Source organism: Parus major, chromosome 2 (assembly GCF_001522545.3).
Source record: "Parus major isolate Abel chromosome 2, Parus_major1.1, whole genome shotgun sequence".
NCBI classification, from domain to species: domain Eukaryota; kingdom Metazoa; phylum Chordata; class Aves; order Passeriformes; family Paridae; genus Parus; species Parus major.
The window spans coordinates 1210663-1227354 of record NC_031769.1 but is presented as its reverse complement, the minus strand read 5'-3'; the positions used below and the strand labels follow the sequence as shown (position 1 = coordinate 1227354).

The following is a 16692-nucleotide window of genomic DNA, read 5'->3' as shown; positions in this document are numbered from 1 at the left end:
AAACGCAGAACGTGTCTTTAATCTTTGCATCACAAATTGTGAGGCAGTTTAAACTGTGGCCATGGGGATTGTTTGGTAGGGCTGGAAGAACAGCTGCTCTTTGAAAACCACCACATGCAACTAGAAGCAGGGACCACAGGGCATGGGGAAAGCTGGGGTTATTATGGGAAGCATATTGGGTTCTCTGAAGTTCTCCAAACTATGGCTTTCAGATTCCTGACTGCTAAAAACTTCTGCTACCTGTGACTTTCCTGCTGTTTTTCAACTGCTTCCTAACTGTGGTGGGTCTTTCTGCCCAAGTTATCAGTTTATGCTGGTCAGAGGAGATGCTAAATATCCTTGGGTCAATAGGATGAAGCTAGCACTGGGTAAAGGGTTTTTCTAAAATGTTTATAAACTATTTTCAAAGCTGTTGTTCTTTGATTGGTTTGGTTTGTTGTTTTTTTCTGGTGGGCTGTGGGAATGAGGGTTTTTCCTTGTTAGCTGTTTTTGTTTTCTTGTTTGGTTTGGGAATTTTTGTTTTTTCATCTGGTGAAAACTTTCTCCCTTTCTGGGAGAGGCAGAACTGAAGCAAAATGAGCTTCACTGCCAAGAAAACCAAATGGTTTTCTTTCTAGACATGTGGCCATCATCTCTACTTGTTTCCAGAGTCTTTAAAGAGAGCTTTATCTTGCAGGGCTCTAAACTGGTCTAGGACTGGGTGTTGTGTGATCTGTCTTGGGCCATCATATTAATGACTGGCCCTCACTGCCTTTCCTTGTATCCCCAGGTGCTTCTTACAGGAGGGATCCAGGGCTCTGAAGGGAACATGAGCAAGTTCAGTCTGTCCACGTGGAGCCTGGGCAGCCTACAGGGCTGAGTGTTGTGCCCAGGGCCATGACCCTGTGTGGATGGCTTGGCTGCCCTGTAAGCACAGCACCGTCCTGGGATGTGTGGGGCTGTCCTGGATCCCTGCACAGAGGGTCTGTGGTGGAGTGAAGCAAATGCAGTCCATGTTCTGGGTGGAGGTGACAGAACAGTTTCAGCTGAAAGGGACATAAAGCCCATCCAAACCCACCTCCCTGTCACAGGCAGGAACACCTTCCACTAGACCAGGCTGCTCCAAGCTCTGTCCAACCTGACCTTGAATGCCTGGGCATCCACAGCTTCTCAGGACAACCTGTTCCAGTGCCTTTTGCCAGCCTCACACTGGGACTGGATGCCTGGTTCTAACATCTTCACAGCCAGTATCAGGTTCCAAGGTGACAGTAAATGGGGAAATCCTGGATTTCACCACCTTGTGAGGTGCTGCTGAGTCTCGTGAGCTATGGAGCTGTGACAGATGCTGATCTCTGATGGGGGTCAGCCTGGCTCCACAGTGGACCAGACAAGATGTATGTGATGCTTGTAGGGAGAGTACAGGAGGCAGCAGCCCTGAGCATTGTGCCTTCAGCTCCATCCCTGCTCCTACAGAGGTGGGGCTGGCTGGGGGAGGGAGCGAAGGGGCTGTACTGGGTGGTCTGTTTCCTTTCCACTGTAGGAGGGCATTGAAGAGTGATCTCTTCCTTGTGTCTGGCCTTGAGCAGAGGTGTGGGCTGCACTTCTTTTCCTCCCTCTAGCTGTTGTGGAGGCTGTGCTGAGAGGAGAGCCTGTGTGGCTGGTACTAGAGGCAGAGCAGCTGCAGGGATCCCCAGCTGCATGCATGGGTTGGAGGCAGGCCTGGGGGAGTCCAGCCCAAGTGTGGGAGTCATCTCCTTGCTGAATCCGTTCTATTGCTCGCTAGGCCGTGTTTCTGTGCTTGTGTTCTGATCCACCTAAGATGAGGAGAGGCGAGTTTTGCCTTGATCCATAATTGTGGAAAAGAACTAGGTTCTAAACATATCTGAAAGTGAGATTGAAACATAAATGAGGGTAGATGGTGGAATACAAAGTGATTTCCTTCCCCCTTCATAAAGGAGAAAAGCAAAGGATATAGAAAAGAAGGAAAATGCCAAGAATGATTATGAAAAGCACAGGAAAGGGGTGACCATGACCACCATGGGTCAGAGCTGGCTTATAGAGTGCAGTGGGGGAGATCTATGTTGGGTGTGATGGGTCTTTCCCTGGTGAAGTCCCTCTGAGGGCTGGCAAGAAATCCAGAGAGGGAGCAGAGCCGTGGCAGCCAGGCCAGCGGGGTGGTGGGAGCATGAAAGGCCTCAGAGGAGCAGCCAGGAAAGACTTGGACACTTTGTAGATTTTGCAGCCCCTGTTAGGTACTTGCTTACAGTACAAGTTGAAAGTGATAACATTACAGCCACCTCCTAGCAGCACCAGGTGTGTGGAGATCTTCATCCTTGCTCGGTTAAACTTCATTCGCGGTTCCTTAGTGCCCACTGAAGTTTGCCTGAAGGATGAAGTGTTTATTACTTGGTTGTCTGATGTATCACCCCCAAGCTCTTTCAATGACCTTCGAAGAGGCTGACTCATTTTCTAAAATAAAGCAGTTTCTGTTCGTTGTTGGAGGGAGTTCGAAACTTTAATTTAAAAACCTTTATCTTTGAGGAGGCAATGGAGAAACATTCCTAACTTTTTACTCGTTCGCTGGATCTCAGTCCCCTTCCCAGCAGCTCTGCGCGGTGTGCAGCCGTGCTCTCCGAGGGATGGGGAACGCTGAGGAGCAGCCTGGAGCTGCAGTTCTCCTCCTGCCCTGGAGATGGGTCCCTCTGACTGCCCGATCTCAGATCCAGTTCTGCGGCATCAGCAGGAGCCCCGGGAAGCGGCCTGGGGACCGTGCAGCTTCCTCCCCCGGTAGCCGGCTCTCTCGGCAGGTACCTGGCTGGCTGTGTGGCTGAGGTGCTGACTGATGATCAGCTGAGTGGCTGTCTCCTGCAGATGTCTGATGGAGCATGGAGCACCGGCCGAGCCCCACAGGAGAAAGGATTTAAAGGTGACTTGACTCTCCAATACTCTACTTTCGCGTCCTGCTTTGTGTCACACCCTCCCATTTCCCCAGCCCCGAAAAAGACTTGAAGAACGGAGTTGGAGATTGGCCTCACATCCCTCTCAAAGGTCCCCGCCTTTCCCCCGGGGTGTCACAGCTAATGCAGATGCACTGGGACTGAGGGGCAGAAGGAGGAGGTTTCTCTCGGAATGAGGGAGTTGTGCACTGAACCTGCCGACATTGTCCCTTTCACATTTCCCATATGGGGAGTGGGTTCATCTCGTGCTGTGTAAGGATCCTGCCGCTCGTTTCCCCAAAGCAAGTCCTGCTGGAGCTTCCCCAGGATGCCTGCACAGGATGTCATACCGGGTTGCCTTTTCCTGAGGGTTCACCCCGTGTTTAGCTGATGAACTTTGGTGAGGACCATGCCTCAACTCAGCTGCTTTCAGACTGGGCTTGCAACTCCAGTGAGATCTGGGCAAAGTTGCTTTTAGGCTCCGCTGCCCAGTAGGGAGTCACAGGGTCACTGTGAAAACAACTCAGAAGCACTCAGGTTACCCAAAAAGCAAAACTTGGAGCCTGTGCAGGCTCTCTTCCAAAATGTCTTGTCCTTGCTCCATGTGAGTCTTTGTCCAGGTCTGTCTGTGTCTTCACAAGTCTCACAGCAAGTTTTTAGTGCTGTAGCACTGCAGCACTATTGTTTTGCATGTCCCTGGCCCCACACCTATGTTCTGTCTTAAAATATGCATGTCTGTGGGCTAGAAACATTTTATTTTTTATTTTGTCCTTTCTTCAACCTCTCAAAAAGAGCACTATAGTGCTTAATGAGCATTTGTGAGAATATTACCAATGCCTGTGTTCCGTTTTCCTTTCTGTGAGAGCAATGGTTTAAGAGTGTGTGCTCTTTCACTCACATGGAGGAGAACCAGGAAGCAAAGCATCCCTGGGGTCTGTTATGAGTGGAGCAGGATTGAGGGGAGGGAGCTTTTTGGGCAGTGGAGGCTGGCAGCAGTGTGCAGACCTGTGTGTATTCTTCCTCCCGTGTTGTGTCCCTTAGCAGCCGTGTTGCCAGGTGGCTGCTCCGGTGCCTCATTAGACACCGTTCCAAATAGAGGCAGGAGCAGTTCAGCACATGGAGGAAAATGAGCTGGTGATGGATAGCCCTGGTGATGCCAAAGCTGTTAAAATATGAACTTCTGATGTACAGCCGGGGTTCCAGAGATGGCCTCTCATCCTCTCTGTGCTCAGCTGCTAGTGTGTGGGGATGGTGCTGGTCTGTGTCACTTCCCTTCTCCGTTTAACCTGGGCTTGGCTGTTGTCTCTGAGTGCTGGCAGCTTCTGGTGGCCTTAGAATCCCTGTGTGAAGGAAAGGAGAGAGCAGATGATCAAAGGTCAGGCAGGCACTCCCCATCAGCAGATGCACTGTTCTTTGAAGCTCTGTCATCACTGATATTGCCAGTGATGTAATGGGACCAAGTGTCCATGGCATCCTCGGAGCTGTCTCTGTCTTTGCTCTCCCCAGCAAGGGTTGCTACAAATAGTTTGTTTCCTTGGCTTTTTTCTCTCTTTTCATGCTCTGTGTGCTCTGGATTCTTGGATGTAACCAACAATAATGCTACTTTCTTCCTCTCCCCTGCTCAGGATCGTGCTTGGGGGTATGGGAGGCATTCAGACTAAGTGAAAAAGTAAATCTTAGGTTGTAATCATAACTTCCAGGGCCATACAAAGGAGGTCAGGAGTTATCCTTGGTCTCATCCTTGTCCTCTCCCTGTGTAGCCCTGTATTACCTGATGCCAAACTGGGGAGAGGCAGGAAGACCTTCTGTCTGGCTCGCAGTGCCCCTGGTGCCTGGGGGCTGCTCTGAGGCTGGAGGTCGCTGGGATGGGGACAAAAGGTGTGTTCTCACATAAACAATGTGCATCAGCCTGGGCTTAAGGCAGGTACCAGTGGTTTGGCCTCCAAGGAAGAGGAGGAGGACGCTTCCATGTGGCCCCACGCAGGGTGTGGGGCTGGAGAAGAGGATGACATGGGCAGAGTGGCCCCATGAGGAATGGCTGCTGCAGGCCACACGCCGTTTTCCCATTAGTGAGTGTTTAGTTCAGCGTTTTAAATAATTGTGTCCTCGGAATGATATTTAAAATCCATTTGGGAGGCAATGAGGCGGGAAAGTGCCTGTGCCATTGTGATGACGCTGCGCAGGCCGTGCCACACATGCATATTACAAACTCGTTACAGGCTCGTTTCCACGCATGCTGCTCCCTCCCCACACAACCTCTGAGGCTCTGAATGCATCTCCCCCACCATGGCTGTGGTGCTGGGCCCTATGGAGACATTTATTTGACAAGATAAACATGGTGTCCTCTGGAGCGAGAGAAAAGGCACGGCCAGGCCAGGGCAGTTGGACACTGTCTGTGGCAGTAGAGGTGTGTGGGGCACGCCTGGTGATGGAACTCTTGTTCAGGAGTCCTGGTCTTCACCTGTGGCCACTTTCTGACCAGCCCTTGGACTTGTGTCACTGCAGGTTCCTGACAATGAAGCCCCAGGGCTTTCAGCTGCCGTGCTCTGGACACCACTGGAGGAGTTGTATCAGCTGTCCTGGGCTGGCTCTGAAGCTGAGGACAAGCCTGTGTTCCTGAATGTCCATGGCAGATGCATGAGCTGGAGGGACCAGGTGTGAGGGAGCTGAGGGAGCAGCAGCAGCGTCAACAGTTCTGTGGGGACTGGCTGGGGCTGGTAGGGAGAGTGGCCTCGCTGCTCTCTGTTCCTCTCTGACTGCAGTGTGGGCACCCTCTGCTGTCCCCTCCAGCCATGCAGGAGAGAAATCATGTGTGGGAGGACAAGGCTCCTGACACCACTCTATCTTTGTCCTGCTGGCCTTGGTGGTGTGAGCAGTATTCAGGCCATATCCTCTACCTCCTGAGCATGTTCAGGCCCTCCTAGCCAGGGTCCCAGTGTGGCTTTTCTCAGTGACACCTTGTGACCAAACATTAGTGGGGTGAGGACGAAAGCCCCAGCTGTACTTAAGGACATGTTGGATTCTGACATTTCTGTCTTTTGCTCAGTGACCCTGCTGGCTGCTCTTCTGGATAGGAAATGGATGGCTCTGACACCCTTCTCTCTGCCTGCAGCTGAGGGCTCTCAGTGCCCCCAATGTCCCTCTGGACTTTTCTACTTGGTATCTGTGGGTGCTGGGCTTGGAGATGCTGAAGATGGCTGCTTGTGTTTTGTGGGTTTGGGTTTTGTTTGGGTTTCTTTTCTTGGGTTTTTTTTTGTTGGTTTGTTTTGTTGTTGTTGGGTTTTTTGTTTGTAGTTCTGGGTTGGTTGGTTTGCTTGAAGCGGTTTGAGAGATTTTTTTGTTGTTGTTGTTAGCTGTGGGAATGGGAGAAAATGTCCAGGGTAGCTGGTACAGTCGGGAACAGACCCAGGTCTGTGAAATGCTGAGTGTGAAGACACTGCCTGCCCTTAGCCAGCATGCAGGGGGTAATGGGGTGGGGGACACCTGCAGTCAGGGCGTTCCTCCCAGGGGCCTTTCCTGGATGGCCTTGGGTATATGAACAGTGCTGAGTGTAAGGGCTTAGTTTGGGATTCTGTTCCCAAGCCCATAGCTGGGGGAGAATGATGGAATTGGTTCCAGTGGTAGGAACAGCACGAGTTGTAAAGACAGGCTAGAGAGGAACTGAGAGTTCTTGGTTTCTCCTTTTCCTCATCTCTAAGGGAATCTAGGCTTCCTGTACTCGAAGATCCCAAACTCAGTTGCTCTGAGCCCCTCACCTGGCTGGAGAAGACTGAAGCTTGGATGTGGATTCCACAGTGGAGCTGGAGATACAGTCACTGCATCCTTCAGGAAAACAAAGTGCTCCCAGTCCAGAACCAGTGGCATGCTGCAGGTGCTCACTGGCACAGAGCATCTGTGCTGTGGCAACAGGAATGTTTGGCATGATCCCAGTCCTGGGACTGGTTCATGGATGCTCTTCAGCTTCAAGGTTCTTACATAACTGTTTTCTCTGCAATGGAAACAGCTGCCAAAAGGAACACAAGCAAAGTCTGGCTCCCTGTTTGGCCAGCACCTCCAGCCACACCACAAGGAACTTGATCACAGTTTGGGAGCAATGTGACAGTATAACCGGTGTTGTACAAGCTGCTTTTCTCAGGGCTCATCTCTCTGTCCTTCTGTATCCTGCCCAGTCCCATGGGGCTGATTCCCAGAGCAGTGTGTGGTACCTGTGAGGGTCTGTTTGTCCCTGTGGGGAAGAGCCTTGTCCTTAGTCCTTTATGACTTCTGACACCAAGTCTGATCCAGGCCTTACTCAAGCTCTCCCTCACCCACCTACCTCTCTGGCATGGTTGCTCCCACCTTGCTCTGCCTCTTTCCCAGTGGGAATGCCATGTGGAGCAGGGGCTCTTTGCAGAGCAAACAAGCACAAGGAGAGCTCTTCCAGGCTGCCTGCCACCCCTCTCCTGAGCCTAGTCTGTGCTGGTGATTGCACCTAGCAGCTGAAAACAAGCTCTTGGAAAGAAGGGGAGGTGGTGATGAGGAGCTGCCAAGCCAGGCTATTTATACCAGGTTATTCAGGACTGTGTCTGAGCCCAGCCAGATGCAGGGGAGCTGGAATCCAGGAGCAACCTGCAAAGGAGAAACCCTTGAACAAGAGACTCTTTGCTGCAATAGCTCTTTTAGTGCGTGGCTCGGACTCCTCAGGGTAGTTACCTGTGATGGACTGCACCTTTCCTCTCTGCTCTGCCACCCAACATTTGCTGCAGGCAGCTCAGTGGAAGTATTCTCACAGTGTGAGGTCCCACCACAGTGAGCACAGCCTGAGCACACACAGCTGGGAGTACCAGCAGAGCCGCCTGGAGCCACTGGAGTGCCGGGATCTGCTGGTCCAGAATGCACTCTTCACTGGAGACCTCGCCATGGTGCAGAAGTACTTCACCAAGAGCACAGCCATCAATCTCATCATTGAGACCAGGGGCGATGTGCTGCGCTGGACAAGCAGTAAACGTGGTGGGTATGAGGGACTGGGACATGGGGGATAGAAAATGCCCAGGATGGGGTCCAAAGATAGGGCTCAGGCACGTGAGAAAAAAGTTGAAAGGAATCCCCAGTGGTGGAAAAAGGGTGAGGGAAGAAGGACTTGGAAGAACAGGTTTAGTGTGAGGAAGGAAGTTTCCAAGGGTGTATAACAAATAGTAGCAGGCTTACTCGAGCTGGCATGAGGCAGATCTACTGGGAAATAATGAGAATAGGGCCCCTGACATCCTCAGAACTGTCCTGCTAGAGATTTCTGCCATGGATGTGAAATACGTGTGAGGTGGGGAGTGTGTGTGGGTGAAAAGGCATCAGAATGCTGTTCTGCTCCATGAGATAGATCTGACAAGGGGAGCAGAAATCCAGTCTATTAGAAAGGTAGTGGAAGCAAACTTTCCTCAGTGTAAGGAGGCAGGAGCTGATCGTTCTTGGTGTTTCTTTCCATCTGTCCATCTCACTGTACCTTGTCCAGGCACATCTTGGGGCTACCACACATGCTTCCACACTCTCTGGTCCCTTTTACTCACCTTCTGGTCAGCATCATCTATGAGCTTCTCAGTAAGCAATGCAGCTGTGTGCTCAAGGGAGAGGTGTGCTGGGCAGTCTGGATGTGCCCTTGTTCTCGCTGCTGTCAATTAGTGATGTGGTGCAGGCAGTCTCCCAGAACTGAAGAGTATCAGGTGCTGAAGGCCCTTAACTGTACCAGCCTCCTCTACAGGAGGGCTGGTGGCAAAAGCCACCCATACCAGAATGGAAGAGCTGTTGAGGAAACTGCTTTCCCAGAGGAGCAGGCCAAGTGTCCTAGTGCTTAGTCAGACAACAGTGTCTTGTGGGGATCTATTCCAGCAAGAGACAAACAGGGTGTGTGGGCTTGCAGATGCACATCCTGCTACTTGTGAGTGGTGAAGATTATTTCCTGAGTTGCAGGATTTGTACAACTGAATTGTTACTGTCTACTTAAGAAAGAAATCACTAAAGGAATTACCCTTTGTGTAACTGAGACCGTTTGTCAGTAAAATATGAATTGGGTGTTGCAACTCCTGTCTTATGCTAAGTTGGCAGACACTGGAGCAGCCAGTTTCTCTGCTTCTAAAGGTTTGTGCCCCAGAGAAAATGGAGCAGACAAGGTAAAACAACCTCATGCAGAGATTTCTCTAATCAACAAAGTTCCAAGACATGAAAAACCCAACTAAACAAGATCATTCATCAAGCACAGAGCAAAAATGTGCTGCCAAGTTTATCAGATAAGAATACAGAACAAAAAACAAAACAAACCTTCATGCTACCTAAGGCTTGTGTCTATCTCACTGACTGTGTAAGGACAGATTCCTAGAACTGACTCAGTAACCTTAACAGTAGTAGGTTCTAGTGACCTTGTCTTTCCCACATCACCTCATTGGGTATTTCAAGGTGCCCAAAGGACCTGTAAACTGTCTGAAGTCCCTGACACTTACACAGCTTTCTGCCTCCCTGGTGCATGCCTGGGAACCTCAAGTTCTCATGGGATACCTGCTTATATCCTTGGGCAAATAGAGGGTCACATCAGGTGAGAACATCTGCCAGGGGCTTCTCTTTTTTTGCCCTTTTGCAGGTTACATTTTAGTTAGACAAGGTGAAGTCTGCACAGACAGAGCAAACTGGATACTGTCTTCATAGAACTTGCTCATTTATTTTCATTACTGGGAAGGGTAAAGTTCCCTGTCTTACACTCTGCTCTGGTCCCCTGGTGATTGTTGTTTGGTGGTCTAGGGGTCCCTTAACTGGTGTTTAGCTGTGCGATCTGAGTAGTTCTGTGACACAAAATTCAACTGAACGCTACTAGCCTTCCATGCAGTTTGACATGTTCTCTGGATCACAGGGTGTGAACAATCTGTACACAGTGTTAATGCCACGTGAGCAAGGCATGCTCCTCTGTGCCTGAGGTGGGCAGGCTGGCTGTGTGCAGCCCGTGGGGGTCAGAGTAAAGCACCATCTCAGGTGACAGGACTGCAGTGAACAACCAAGTCAGGGCAGTGTCTGAGGACTGAAAGGGAACACTAAAGCTATGCAGGGGCTTTGTACAAGGCTGGATGTCAAAAAGAAGGAGGAAGTGGGGAGGGTCTAAAGGATAATTACATCAGTTTTTCTCATCCTTGTACCTATTTCTGCCACTTCTTTGGCTTTGATTAAAAAGAGCTGTCCTATAGCTTGTTTAAAAACCTTCCTAGTGCCAATGGCTCTGGTGCAACTGGTAACTGAGTGTGCAGCACTGGAGATGTGTGTGGAGCCCAGGGGTGAACAAAGGCTTGGAGATGTGTGTGGAGCTGCTGGGGTCATGCTGTTGTGGCCTGGGCAGCGCTGGGCAACATGCTGAGTAGGCATGAAACCATTTCCCTCCCTGTTGTCTTAGCGATGTCCTGTCCCCATTTCTACCCTTCAAGCTCCCCTGCCCTTCCTGAGGATTTTCCCTTTGCAACAGGGCACTGTTGAGGTACTGCTGCCTGAGTGGAGAGCCTTTATCAGCCTCTTGGCCCCAGTGCTTGGTCACAAGGTTTCCCAGAATAGAACAGCTGAAACTTGAGTTGTGCCCAGCCTGAGCCAAAGAGTGATGTGTTCCCCCACCCTGTGGGACACCCTGGGCTGGCAGGCAGACCCTCGGCCCAAACACAGGCTGTTGGTGGGGCTGTGCCTCCGAGCCTGGCTGGGGTGCACCAGCAGGTCCTGCCCTGGTCTCTGAGGCAGGTCTGGTTGTTGTTATGGACAGCATCACAGGCAGAAGAGATGAGAGGCAGCAGCCCATCCGCACGCAGCAGGCGGATGGCCCTGCCCAGGTGTTCTGGCAGGCCCTGCTGGCTGGGGATCAGGGGACCGTAGCTGAGATCCTCAGAGATCCTCACAACAACCTGAGCCCCAATGCTTTGTTTGACACCAGTGACCTGGAAGAGTGGAAGAACTACCGCTTCAACCCCCGTGGGCTGAGTATGGGGAGCTTATGTGGGGCTCAGCCGTGGTGTGTGCTGTGGGGCATGGCTGTGCCTGGGGTTGTGTGTTACAGGTGCTGCTTGTGGCAACAAGAGAATGGCGATGTGGTCAGGTTCTTCTGTGTTCCTTTCAGAAGGGGGTTCCTGTTTCTGAGAGCACAGGGTGCATCCAGAAACCCAGTCCCTCTCACAGGGATTGTCTTAAATGCTTGGGACGTGCTCTGTGTGCGGCCTGCGCCGCGCTGCCGGCTCCCACTGTGGCTTGTGCCAGACTGTCACAACACAAGTTAGATCTTTGAGATGGTTCAGTTTGAGCCTGGCCCCATCTGGGAAACACAGATGACCATATACTGCCTCTGCAAGAAGGAGCTGAGAGGATATAGTGTGGAACATGCCATGCAGTCTGGGATGTCCTCCAGCTCACTTGGGGTAGGCAGCAAGCAGCACAGTTTAAGGAACTTTTTTCCTGTAGCATCTGCAGGCTGTTAGCCAGCAAATTGCACCACCAGCAGCGATGGTTTGTGCTGTGGCAGCATCTTTGAGAGTTGGCACATTTCAGTCCCTTGCTCTCTCCTAGGCCCTAGATGTCCATCTCTGCTGTAGCTTGTTGTCTGCACCCTGCTCAGGGCTTGTTTGAGTCTGCTGTGTGTGGCAGTTGGCTCTGACACCTCTTACTGCCCGGTTCCTTGTGTTTGTAGTGCTTCACACATGGTGTTTGGCCCAGCCATCTCCCTGCCATCAGCCTTGCTTGCACCGCAGACCCTTCATCCACTGTGCTCCCAACAACAGAAACCCCATGCACTCGCCTGAGCCACAGGTGAAGGGCACTCTGCCCAGAACAGCCTCTGCTGTGGGCTGCTGCTCCCTGGAGCTCCCTGTTTGCATGGCTGTGTGACCTGAGAGCCTTCCAGGCGTCTCTGCCTTTGCTGGGCCTGTCCAAATGCCGGGATCTTGCAGGGAAGGGACTTGAAATCCCTTGAGGGGAAACACAAGTATCTCCGGATGATGTGCACGAGGTGCTTCAAGGAAAAGGGCAGGTCTTTGTGCACTGGGGCTGGAGTTGGTTCTCCGACCTCTCTTTCCCTGCAGGACTGTGGTCACTGAGCTATCAGCAGGAGCTCACCACACCTCTGCACATCACGGCCAGCCGCGGCTACACCGACTGCCTGCGGCTCCTGCTGCTCCGCGGCGCTGCCGTGGACTTTGCTCCGGGGGGCAAGACAGCCCTGCACGAGGCTTGTGCAGCTGCCAGCACTGACTGTGTGCGCCTGCTGCTCAGCTCTGGGGCTGATCCTGAGGCTGTCTCCGAGGATGGCTACAGGCCCCTGCACCTCTGCAAGAGCTCTGACTCCATTGAGTGAGTACTGCTCGCGGTGGGGGCACAGCCAACCTCCCTTCCCTTCAAGCCTAATCTCATGTAGGAGGGGTTCCTCCTCATCCCTGAAGGTGGGTTGGTGGGTGCAGAATAGGGGTGGCCTTGGTGCCTGCTCCTGGACCAGGATCATCCATGAGGTCAAATGGGTGACTGCAGGCTGACGTCCTTAGCAGATGCAGCTGAGGAGCCAGTGGTCACACTGGAACGCTCAGGATGTTCCTGTGCAGATCCACTGTGTATGCAAGCAGGCAGCAGGTGCAATGTTTTAAGAGGTCTGTGCAGACTTAGCTGAAATTAGGGTGACTGTATCTCTGCTCACCAGTCATCCTGGCTTAAAACCACTTCTCCAGGGCATCAGGAGCAGGGATTTTTTGACTCTGGGGAAAAGCTGTGGGCTGGTGCAGATGTGGGGGCTGGGAGGTAGGATGGGAGGTGGAGATGAGAAATGGTCACTGAGTCACCTTGGCCCACGCAGGTGTGTCCGACAGCTGCTGCAGCATGGTGCCAGTGTGAACAGTCAGACGGAGGAGGAGAACGACACAGCACTTCATGTGGCATCACGGCACGGCCTGGCAGAACATGTCCAGCTGCTTCTGCACCACGGGGCTGAATTGGAGGTCAAGAACAAGGAGGGGCAAACACCACTGAATGCTGCCTGTGCTCAGCACCATCAGCCCCAGGACATGGACAGCTACTACCGGGTCTGCCAGCTGCTGGTGGAGAGCGGTGCCAGTGTCAACACTGCAGACCGGGACCGGCAGCACCCGCTTCACCTGGCCTGCAAGAATGCCAACGCTCAAATTGCAGAGTTACTGCTGGCCCGGGGTGCCAATGTCAATGTCATGAACTACGGTGGCAACACGGCCCTGCACAACATCCTGCAGGTAGCTGCCTACAAGCTGGAGCACCGCCCAGAGCTCGTGGTGCGAGCGCTGCTCAACCACGGAGCCGTCCGCATCTGGCCGGGCTCCCTCCTCAAGGTGATGGGCTCTAGTGGTGCCAGGAGTGTGGTGGGAGGGGAAAGCTGTGAACACCACCAGGACCCCCGTGGGCCCTCCTGTCACAGCAGGGCTTGTTCCATGGCAGCCTGTTCACTGTCCTGTCCTGCTCTGCCCAGGGCCTGAGAAGGGAGAACTGGCATTATTGCTATGGGAATCCCTGATGTTTTCTCCTGAGGTGTGTTTTGCTGTAGGACTCTTCTGCTTCTGTCTGCTTAGCTGTGTGGACAGTATTAACCCATCTCCCATAATTGCTTGCTTTGGAAAGTGTTGATCTTTTTCCTCTGGAGATGTTTCTTCTCAGGGGCACACCCTCCAGCTCCTGCTGTCTCTGCAAGACACCAGCAAACAAAGGGTTAATTTCCTGTCTTAATTTCTGAGCAGTGCAATAATTACCCAGCCCGGAGATCAGCAGATTGCTCTCCCCTTTGGGAAAATACAGGAAAATCAACAATTAACACTAATTAATCTCCTATTAACGCCAGATAATGAGGATCACTGGTAGAGCCAGAATAGACTCTGACAGCTACTGCTGGCCTGGGCCATGGGGAGTGGCAGCCCAGAGCGAGGGAAATCTGCCTCTGTGCAGCTTTGCCTGGGTGGGGCGTGCTCCAAAGGCTGTGCTGTTGCTAGGTGTGTGGCATTGGTGTGTCACCTGCACCTACACAAACGTGGGACACACCAGAGGTGTTGTACAAATACTTGTGAAGCCTTCTGGAACTCTGTGCCACCCTTGACATGGGCAGAGCACTGCAGATGTCTCTGCACCCCTGCACCAACCAGGCAGGATCCTGTATCCCTGAGACCCTGGTGTGGCCCTCAACAGAGGCTTGTTGAGGTGTACTGTGCTCCGGCTGATGGCAAAACGAGTGCCAGTCCCTGCCCTGGAGCAGCTCACGCCCTGACTGCTGAAATGTGAGGGAAAGGAGCCTGGTGTAAAGCAGAGTGTTGGTGTTTATGAGCTACTTGCAGCAGTGAAGCTGATGGAGATCATCGCCCCAGCCATGTACGATGGTCCCTGTGACTGGGGAGGAGCTGTGGGGTCCCGGTTGTGCTGAAGGTAGCCATGCTGTGCATGTTGAGTGATGACTCTGCCCTCCTCTTTGCAAGGAGGGATGCATGGTGCTTCCTACCAGTGGTTTTTCTCTGCTGGGTCAGCATGAGGGAAGGACAGGAGTTCACCAGATTCACCGCATCTGGATTAAGCAGTACTTTAGAAGGTGACAGTGGGGCTTGCAGGATTTTACCCGATGATGGTGATCACCTGCTCTTGATGCCATAAGTTTTAGCTTTCATATTTGTTGGGGAGGATGAAAAAGGGAAACCTTATGAATATGATTGTTTAGCAAAAGATTCCGAAAATATGAAGCCTAGAATCGAAGCAGAAATGAGAGCTGGCTTGGAGTCATGGGATACTGAGTGCTAGTTAATAAATATCCAAAGAACAATAGCCTCGCCAGCTAAAGGAGAATCCCTGTTGGTGAAACAATGTCCTTCTGCAGATAGAGAATCCAAAGGTCAAACAGCAAGAGAAAAATTTGTCAAGCTTTCAGAGTCTGAAATGTAACACTGTATGGTAATGTAGTAGTTCTAATAGGGTATATGTAAATTTTAGTGGGTGTGTCTCGTAGTGATTGGACACTGGGAATTAGAATATTCACTATAGAAAAAGATATATTGGATTGTAACAGGAACTTCACTCTCTTGTGTTCTCCCCACTCTCTTGTGTTCCCTCTTTCTCCTCTCTTGTTCCCCTCTCTCCCTTAAGCCTCCCTTGCTCTCCCTCTCTCGCTCTTGTTTTCCTCCGTGTCTCTTTAACCTCCCTTCTCTTGCTCTCCCCTCCCTGGCCACGGCTACACCGGCGCTGGTGGCGGACACGGGGCTTTTCCTCCCTTTACCCATATAATAAATTGCTTCTCCCTGAACAGCTTGACCCTGGAGAAGTCTCTCACCGCGAGTGAGTGTTTTGTACATCAATACATATTTTCCAGATTCTGTACTGCATTGATATATAACTCTGAACTTCATATAAAGTTCTAGTGAGTTCTCCTCACAGCTCAGGCAGACACAGAAATCCTTTTCCAGCCCAAGAACCAAGGATACCATAGCAGCTTCAGGCCCAAAAGGTACAAAGAGCAGCGAATTGAGGAGAGCAAACTGGAGGATGGGACTTCATAACCTGAAGCTGTAATTGGACAATTAACCCTAATATGTAAATGGACCAAAACTTATAAAAGTGTGAAGACTCGTGACCTGTCATCCATCCTGGGTGTAGCCTCAGCTAGGCTCTAGTATTGCCCAAGGTGTATCCTTTGAAGGCCTTTTTAATAAATACCTACTTTATTCCTTTAACACTGTCTAGCCTCTGTTCCAGGTGGCCTCTCAAGGCATGACTCTCTCCCTGGGCAGGTGCTGCGGTACTGCCACACCTGCCCGCGTGTCATCGAGGTCCTGGTGAACAGCTACACCCACGTGCGTGTCTCTGAGGACTGGGTGGAAGCAGTTCCAGTGGAGGTTGTACAGGTAAGGGAACATATGCTGGCTGCAGAACACATGTCCAGGTTCTGGTGGGTTGCTGGGGTATCTGGGCCTGGAGGGGGTTGGGTGGAGCTGGGGCTGGCCATGCAGGGTTGCAGGACGCAGGGCTGGTGCTGTTGGGAACAGGGAGAATGCTCCATAGTGCAATGTTGCCAAGAGGCAAGTGCATGTCTGGTTCTACCTCTTGTCTCAGGGTGGTATCTTCAGCTTTGCATGCCTCTGGTTCTTTCTTCTCTCTGTAGAAATACCCACGTTTCTACCAGTCACTTTTCTCCCTGGGACACAGACCTCGCTCCTTGCAGCACCTGGCTCGCTGCACTCTCAGGATCCTCCTGGAAGGCCGGCTGCTTCTGGTCCTGTCCCAGCTACATCTGCCAAGTGCCCTGCACCAGTTCCTGCTGCTTGGCTTTGAGGATGTTCTCTACTAGGGGTGGCAGTTCCAGTCCTGCTGTGCCCCTCTGTGTGGATGTTCCATCCCTGCCAGTGCAGTCTGTGCTTTCCCAACTACCCCCTTCCCCTCACCCCACTCCTGCCTGGCCACACCAGCCCCCTGTGCCAAGCCTGTTGCTGTGTCCCAGTCCCAGCCAGCCTTGTACTCTGCATTATGCACCTGTTTTGGAGCATTCTGTTTGTCCATACTGATCCAGACAGACTCCAGGCCAACAAAAGGAGGTATGGGAATTAGGGCACGTTGTGGTACAAGGAGCAATGACACTGCATGATCACAGGCTTAGTAGTAGGATATCAGTTTCCCTATCCCAAACCCAAATACTCTAGCCTGTACTAGGCAGCTCTGGTACACCAGGTGATTGCTGTGATGCTGTCTTTAGTAAAGTTGCTTAGTCTGTACCCAAAGGTGTTTAGAATAAATCCTGTTCTTTATAGCTACCTGA

At 51.8% G+C, this 16692-nt stretch overlaps 1 protein-coding gene across 3 annotated transcripts; it reads left to right on the top strand.

Moving 5' to 3' along the window:
* Positions 1–6620: 6620 nt before the first annotated feature.
* Positions 6621–16692, top strand: ASB10 (ankyrin repeat and SOCS box containing 10). Of its 3 annotated transcripts, none has more exons than XR_001519876.3 (5): positions 6621–7904; positions 11978–12245; positions 12739–13243; positions 15636–15784; positions 16042–16692. XR_001519876.3 is itself a non-coding variant. In XM_015620065.3 (5 exons), the coding sequence occupies exons 1-5, from the start codon at positions 7613–7615 to the stop codon at positions 16225–16227; spliced, it is 1365 nt and encodes a 454-aa protein (XP_015475551.1). In that variant the 5' UTR covers positions 6632–7612; the 3' UTR covers positions 16228–16692. The 3 variants fall into 3 exon arrangements, 2 of the variants coding, with proteins under 2 accessions (XP_015475551.1, XP_015475552.1); XM_015620065.3 differs by having other exon boundaries at positions 6632–7904; positions 15671–15784; XM_015620066.3 differs by lacking the exon at positions 6621–7904 and adding an exon at positions 7926–10886 and having other exon boundaries at positions 15671–15784.